Source organism: Microtus ochrogaster, unplaced genomic scaffold (assembly GCF_000317375.1).
Source record: "Microtus ochrogaster isolate Prairie Vole_2 unplaced genomic scaffold, MicOch1.0 UNK115, whole genome shotgun sequence".
Lineage (NCBI taxonomy): Eukaryota > Metazoa > Chordata > Mammalia > Rodentia > Cricetidae > Microtus > Microtus ochrogaster.
In genome coordinates, this window is record NW_004949213.1 from 512,716 (window position 1) to 520,466 (window position 7,751).

General features: G+C 52.3%; 1 protein-coding gene across 2 annotated transcripts in view; it reads right to left on the reverse strand.

The window, feature by feature from the left end:
• Positions 1-7,751, reverse strand: part of Shkbp1 (SH3KBP1 binding protein 1) — a 13,556-nt gene that overhangs the window by 2,393 nt on the left and 3,412 nt on the right. For both annotated transcript variants that reach the window (XM_026778246.1, XM_005371589.2), the window contains exons 7-15: positions 7,000-7,161; positions 5,801-5,891; positions 5,536-5,726; positions 4,652-4,767; positions 3,973-4,060; positions 3,767-3,883; positions 2,329-2,499; positions 667-822; positions 197-293 (exon numbers count right to left, since the gene is read on the reverse strand). In XM_026778246.1, coding sequence (XP_026634047.1) covers positions 197-293; positions 667-822; positions 2,329-2,499; positions 3,767-3,883; positions 3,973-4,060; positions 4,652-4,767; positions 5,536-5,726; positions 5,801-5,891; positions 7,000-7,161 — 1,189 coding nt within the window. The remainder of the gene's footprint in view (positions 1-196; positions 294-666; positions 823-2,328; positions 2,500-3,766; positions 3,884-3,972; positions 4,061-4,651; positions 4,768-5,535; positions 5,727-5,800; positions 5,892-6,999; positions 7,162-7,751) is intronic.

Sequence of the window (7,751 nt, forward strand, 5' to 3'; positions counted from 1 at the left end):
CCTGACACTATCCCTGCACCCCACCCCACCCTACTCGCTTGCCTGGGTTGTCTGTGGTCCAGCACAGTGACCTGGGTTCTCCATTGTCAGTCTCACACACCAAACCCAGAGGCCCATTCACCCTGCAGCCTCTGCTCCTTCAGGACCCCTTTCCAGCCTCCTCCCTGGTCCTGCCTCATTGGTGGACAGTACTCACCGCTGCCCAGTGGAGGAGAGACGCACAAAGAGCTGGCTGGCATTTGGCACCACCTTTTGGATAAATACCTGCTGGTCATCCCGCTCACCATAGGGACCTGTGTGGGCAGGGGTGAGGTAAGGGCCACAGGGTCCACAGGGCCTTCACAGCCCACAGCACTACCTGTCCCCAGTGCTTGGACAACGCCCAGACCTAGATCCTGCTCCCAGAATACCGCAGTTGGACAGAGGCAGACAGAACTAGGGGCTGGCCAGCATCAACAGCATTCGGGCCTGTCTGCTGATGGTCAGAGTGGGGTTAGCTGGGGGTACAGAGGTCAACAGCAGGTCAGGGGGGAGCCAAGGTAAAGCAGAGGTCAGTGGGTTGGAGGGCAACAATGCAGCTAAATGGGCAGGAGAGGTCTACGGCCAGTGGGATCCCACACGGCTAAGGCAGGTCTGTGGGAAGGGATCAAGGGAACCAGCAGGCACCAATGTCATTGCCAGCACTGCAGCCTCCGTGCCCGTCGGCAGATTCCAGCGCCAGGATCTTGAAGGACGCTAGCGGAGTGGAACCGGGCTGGGTGGAGATCATGCCTCGAAAGCGGGTCACAGACCAAGTCCGAACATGGTTGTTGTCAGCACAGACTAAAGAGCAGCGAGAAAGCCGAACGTCAGGCCCGGCCGTGGCGCCGGCACAGTCCAATCCTCCTGGACCCCCAGCAGGAGCCCCTTTTGGAGGTGTGAGGGCCCAGCTGTGGTGAGTTCTTCCCTTTAAGAAATTCTCTCTTCTGGATGCCCAGAGATCCTGTCACCTCTGCCTCTGAAGTGGTAGGAATCTGTCCCCATGTTACCCCGGCTACGGACCCCACCTGGGACCCTTTCACCCCATCTCTTTTCTAGGCTTCTGATCCTATCCCTACAGCTACATCTCACATCCAGACAAAGCAAGGACATCAACCCTTGAGACCCTCAAGGCCCCTCCCCCTGCATTAACTCCTCCCACTCTCCCCACTGGTTCTTTTGCAATGGCTGTTCTCTCTGACTGGAATGCTTGTCCCTGATGATCTACACCTGTGGCCCTTCATTTCCACTCTAAGGCCCTCGGCCTCTTGACAGGCTCGCCCTGAATCAGCGTTCTTCAGTGATCCTCAAACACTTGAGAAGGAAGTGTGGTAGCCCATGCCTAAAACCCGGGGCTTTCCTGAAACCCCGGGTTTGGAAGGCTGGATCCAAAGGATCCTAAATTCCAGGCTAGCCTGGGCTATGTAGCAAGACCTTATCTCAGTCAAAACCCCAGGGGCTAGCTCAGTGGACAGTGTTTGCCATGCGAGTATCCGGGCCTGAATGTGGAGGTGCGTGCTTGTCATCCCTGCGCTGGGGAGGTGGCAATGAGCAGGTCCCAGGGACTCCCCAGCCAATCACCCTAGCATAGGGGCAATCCCCAGATCCTATAAGGGTCCTATTTTATTGTTGTTGTTTTGTTTGGTTTTTCGAGAATGGGTTTCTCTGTGTGGCTTTGGGGCCTGTCCTGTACAGCGGGCTGGCTTCCACCTCACAGAGATCCTCCTGCCTCTGCCTCCCAAGTGCATGTGCCACCACAGCCTGGCTGCCATAAGAGTCTTAAAAACAAGATAAAGGGACTGGAGAGATGGCTCAGAGGTTAAGAGCACTGGCGGCTCTTCCAGAGGACCTGGGTTCAATCCCAACATCTGCATGGTGGTTCTCAACTGTCTGTGGATCCGACACCCTCACACACACTTACATGTACATAAAATAAAATAAAAAATAAAAAACAAAAACCCAAGGTGAAGGGAGCTGGAGAGAGTCGAGTGGTTTAGAGTGCTGCTCTTGCAGAGGAACGGAATTCAGTTTCCAGCACCCATGTCGGGTGGCTCACAACCACCTGTAACCCTGTCTCCAGGGACAGTGACATCCTCTTGTTTTTGTGTTGTTTTGACAGTTTCTCTGTGTGGCCCTGACTGTTCTAGAACTCACTCTGTAGACCAGGCTGGCCTTAAACTGGAAGTGACTCTCCTCCCTCACCCTATGGACCCGAGTCACTGGCCTGTCACAGTCTCCCTCCACTTCTGTGATCTTCAGCCTCAGAGAGGTGTCTCTCCACACACCCGTCCCCGCGGCAGGGACACCCACCTGAGATGAGGTGCTTCTCTGACAGCATGATCTTGGTGACAGGACTGCGATGCACACTGAAGGTCTGGAAGAGCTGGGGACCCGAGCCCACAGTCTCGGGGTGCTGCACAATGACCCGCACGACCCCTGAGCTGGTGCCATAGGCAATCTCAATCCAGTTCCCACTGTCACCTAGGGAGAGGCCAACAACAAAGAAGGTCTGTCGTGGAAAACAGAACCAGGGCAGAGGGTGAGAGAGTGAGAGAAGGAAGTGGGGGAGAGATGGGGGGAAGAGACAGCGACAGAGAAAGAGAGACATATTCCTGAGACTAAGAAACCACAGGTGGGGGTGGAGAGATGGCTCAGTGATAAAGAGCATTTGCTGCTCTTCCGGAAGACCCAGGTTCAATTCCCAGGACCCACATGGCGGCTCACAGCCACCTGGAACTCCTGTTCTGATCCCTTATTCCCAGGACCCACATGGCGGCTCACAGCCACCTGGAACTCCTGTTCTGATCCCTTATTCCCAGGACCCACATGGCGGCTCACAGCCACCTGGAACTCCTATTCTGATCCCTTATTTGTAGTCTTTGGGCACCAATCATGTACTTACATACATGCAGCAACACAGTCATAAACATAAACCAATAAACCTTCTTATAAATTTCCGAATGACATATAAACAGAATAAGAGAAGAGCATACCTCCCGGTGTCTCAGGGACTCCACTAACAACTTTTCATTTTGAGAGCCTCAAAACGTTTTTCATTTTTTTGAGACAGTCTCACTATGTAGCCCTAGTTGGCTTAGAATTCAATATGTAAATCAGGCTGGCTTTGAACTCACAAACTCACAGAGATCCCCCCCCCAAGCTGCCTCTGCCTCCCTGAGTGTTGGAGAGATTCCCAGAAACTAAACAAAGCATTATAAAGAACACAGGTAGAAAAAATACAGTGTCAGCAGTGTGTGCAGGGGCCACAGGCAATGCACTTGATTCCCATATAGGAACATGGATGGATATTAAATCTAGGAGAAGAGGAGAAGAACCGAGGGGCTAGCCTGTGATCCCAGCACTCAGGAGGCTCATGCAGAAGGGTGAAGTGTTCTAGAGTTAGAGGCTACCCTAGGCTACAGAGAAAGATTCTGTCTTCCCCCAAAATGGGGGGAGTGATAATCAAGGATCCTTGAGCTTGGATTTATCTACTATCTGGCACATATCAATTCTCTTGGTTTTATGAATTATATAAATATCATGTCCTAATGGGATGGGAAAGACCCAAAAATCAACTAACAGTGGCATGTCATGGAGCACGTGGCTAAACAAAACAAAGCCAAACCACATGCTGAAGGAACTTTCTGAGGAACCCCACGAGACAACGCTGCACAGGCAGGGACACGGCTGCAGGCCAAGTCTGGAGCTGACCAGTGACAACAGGGACAGAGGCTTCATCATAGCTTACTGGTTTTGGGGGTGAGGTAGACGCTGAGTGCAGTGACCCCATCCTCTGCCGGGTCCCGGTAGAGCTCACTGACAAGGAGGTCATTGTCCTTCATCCGCAGGGGGAATTTCTGCACATCTAGGTGGACAGGCAGGGGTGGGGCAGATGTGTTGGAGGTGCCTGCTCCAGCCCACCCCTCACACCGCAGGAGGAAGGACGTGGCTCACCTACGTAATAGATGGAGCCGTTGCTGCAGCCCAGGAGGAGGAAGGAGCCGGCTGCATCATAACTGGTGATAGGCTGGACCTCCTGGACCTGGGGCAGGAAAGTGGCAGCAGTGTGGGACCCTCCCGGCGTCCTTGCCTTTCTCCTACAGTGACCATTTTTGTGTGCCCAGCATGGCCACACCACCTGGGCCTAAGCCTATCCCTTCCAGCCTTGCCAGTTGCCATCTGTGTCTATCTCTAACATCACGGCTCTCCCTGTAAAGTCATGGCTCTCCCTGTAACATCACAGCTCTCCCTGTAACGTCACGGCTCTCCCTGTAAAATCACGGCTCTCCCTGTAACATCACGGCTCTTCCTGTAATCTCAATCTCTCTCTCCTCTCTCTCTCTCTCTCTCTCTCTCTCTTCCTGAGACAGGGTTTCTCTGTTTACCTTTGGCTGTCCTGAAACTTGCTTTGTAGACTAGTCTGACCTTGAACTCACAGAGATCCACCTGCCTCTGCCTCCGGAGCGCTGGGACTAAAGGCATGCGCCACCAGGCCCGTGTTCCATGAACTTTTACTCCACACCCACTGTAGGGTTGTCTGGCTCTCTCTCCAGGTGGTGTGAAGCAGGAAGGAATCCCTGGGCCTATGCAGTCCAGACACTTGGGAGGAGTGCGCCAGGCTGGCCAAACTCACCTGCCAGTGCTTTGTGACAGCATTCCACACCCCGATGCGCCCCGTGTGGCTTGTGGCAATGAGCTGGTTCCCAACAAAGAACAAGGCCTCCACTGGTACACCCAGGTGGAAGACACCTGTAGGCAGCAAGGAGAGGCTGGACGCCCACTGCAGGGGTGGGGTGCGGCAGCAAGGAGGGCTCAATGGGAAGCTGGAACCCAATTGCAGGGGTGGGGTGCGGCAGCAAGAACATCAAGGGCCATGGGTTGTGTTGGGAAATGGAATCCCCACGCTAAGAGGATTCCAGGAATTAGGCCGAGCGTTTGATAAGTGTGGAACTCTAAGGGCAGGTAGAATTCTAACAGGCTGAGGTTTCCAAAAAGGCTAAAACTCTCCTGTTGGGACAAAGGCTATGACAACCAAGGGCTGAATTTTGTTGTTACTATTTTGAGTTGGGGTCTCATGTAGCCCAGGCTAGCCTCCAACTTCTGTGTGCTGGATTACAGCTGTGTACTCCCCAATCAGTTTATATGGTGCTGGGATTAGATCCAGAATTCCACGCATGCTCCCCTCTCTCCAGACACATAAACAAATATATACAAAAATAAAATATAATCAGTGTGTTAACTGGGCATGGTGGCACTTGGTGTGGCTATGGTCCAGCATTCAGGCATTGAGGACAAGAAGACCTGGAATTCAAGGCTTGGGCTACATGGTAAAACCTTGTCTAAGGCCAAATAAAAAATGCAGGACTCCGAAGGTCTAGAACATTCTCTTACAGGGTAAAGAGACTGAGTAGGGCACAGTATTCTTATGCTTCTCATATGGATATTCAGTTTCACGGGCTGGGTTATTTTAACAGATTGCAGAATTCTACAGGGGTCTAAAAAGCCCAAGGAACATACCTATCTCAGAGCCACCACCTTGTGCCTGTAGAGCCCACAGAAGGATCTCGCCGCCTGTGGCTGCAGCCACCATCTTGTCATGCTCACCCGGAGCACCGCTGAGCACCCGAGCCGTGAGAGCTAGGCGCTCAATGGGCCAGTCCAGGCGAGGGCTGGAAAATGCCAGCTGCCAGCCAGAGGCTTCCTTCAGCCTGCGAGATTGGAGGGATCATCAGCTCCCTCCTCAGAGCCGCCCTCTCCCACAGCCCATGCCCACCCTCAGTACCTGTAACAGACCAGGAAGTGCGTGTAGGCCACAGCGATCCAGTTGTGGTGGCCACAGACCAGTCGCACCATCCCTGGCTCCTCCAGTTGGCCTTGGGGACAAGAAAGGAGACCAGAACAGGGTCACAGGGGCCCACTGGCCCTGACCTCCTAAAGGACAGAAATTTAAGCTGCATCTGGTAGTGTGGCCTGTAATCTCAGATACTTTGGTGGTTGAGACAGAAGGAACACAAATTCAAGGCCAGCCTAGGCAACCTAGGGAGACCCTGTCTCAAAACAGAAAGTAAAGAAAAGGCTGGGGGGGGGGGGCTGGAGAGATGGCTCAGTGGTTAAGAGCATTGCCTGCTCTTCCAAAGGTCCTGAGTTCAATTCCCAACAACCACAGAGAAACCCTGTCTCGAAAAACCAAAAAAAAAGGGGGGGGGGGAGAGATGGCTCAGTGGTTGAGAGCACCTGCTGCTCTTCCAGAGGTTCTGAGTTCAATTCCCAGCAACCACATGGTGGCTCACAACCATCTGTAATGAGATCTGGCACCCTCTGGCGTGTGGACATACATGGAGGTAGAATGTTGTATACATAATAAATAAATCTTTTTTTGTTTTGTTTTGTTTTTCGAGACAGGGTTTCTCTGTGGCTTTGGAGCCTGTCCTGGAACTAGCTCTGTAGACCAGGCTGGCCTCAAACTCACAGAGATCCGCCTGCCTCTGCCTCCCGAGTGCTGGGATTAAAGGCGTGCGCCACCACCGCCCGGCAATAAATAAATATTAAAAAAAAAAAAAGGCTGGGGGCCAGGGAGTGGATTCAGCATATATAAAAGCAGCTCTGGAAAAAGCCGGACATTTTAGGTTCAATATCCACAACACACGTGGTAGCCTCTGACCTCCACAAGTGCACTGTGTTATGAGTTCACACACGCCTACAATAATGACAATTAAAAATAAATAATCAGATTAAAATGAGGGCTCAAAGAGCCCAGGTGATGGTTCATACTCCTAATTCTAGCACTCAGGAGGCTGAGGTAAGAAAACTGGATTGCTTTGAGCTCCAGCCTGGCTCAGGGTAAGAGCCTGCCCCCCCCCAAAAAACAAACAAACAAAAAAAAAAAAAACACAAAAGAGGAGGCTAGACAGTGCCAGAATGTATGTTCTAGGCTCGGTACCAAGCACAACACACATGCCAAAGACAAAGACAGACGCTTACCTGATGGGGATGGAGGTGCTCTCTCATCCAGCATTCGGCCCAGTAGCCCTGCATTACCCAAGTTGGGGGGCATGGTATTGCTCCGTCGAACAGGGGCTGGGCGCCCCCCTACTTGCTGGGGTCCCACCAGGCTGTGCCGGTTTCTCCGCTTCACTGGAAATACTGTAGTACAGGGGAGGGTCAGTCACCATAATTATAATCATGGCGGGCTGTGAACACTGAAACTGCAACAGGCATGAAGGCCCCGTGTGGGGCATAGTGACCCGGGGAAGGTGTGCCGTGGTATCAGGGTATGACATTCTATGACCCAGAAGCCTATGACAGAGAAAGAGCCAGTTTGGTGCTCTCTGGCACTGATACCTTCCCACTATTTGCTAACTTTAGTCAGGCCTGGTGGGTAGGTCTGTAATTGTAACTACTAGGAAATCTAGAGCTGGAGGATTACAAGTTCAAGGTCAGGCTGGGCAACCTAGTGAGACCCTATCTAACAAACAACAAGAAAACAAACCAGAAGAGGGGTGACGAGATGTCTCAGTAGGTGAAGGTGCTTGTCACCAAGACTGACAATCGTGACTTTGATCCTGGGACCCGTGTGGTGGGAAGAGAGAAATGATTCTGATGTGGGAATGATTTCTTATTAATAAAGAAACTGCCTAGACCCATTTCATAGGCCAGCCCTTAAGTAGGCGGAGAAAACAGAACAGGATGCTGGGAGAAAGAAGCTGAGTCAGGGAGTCGCCATGGTTCTCCCA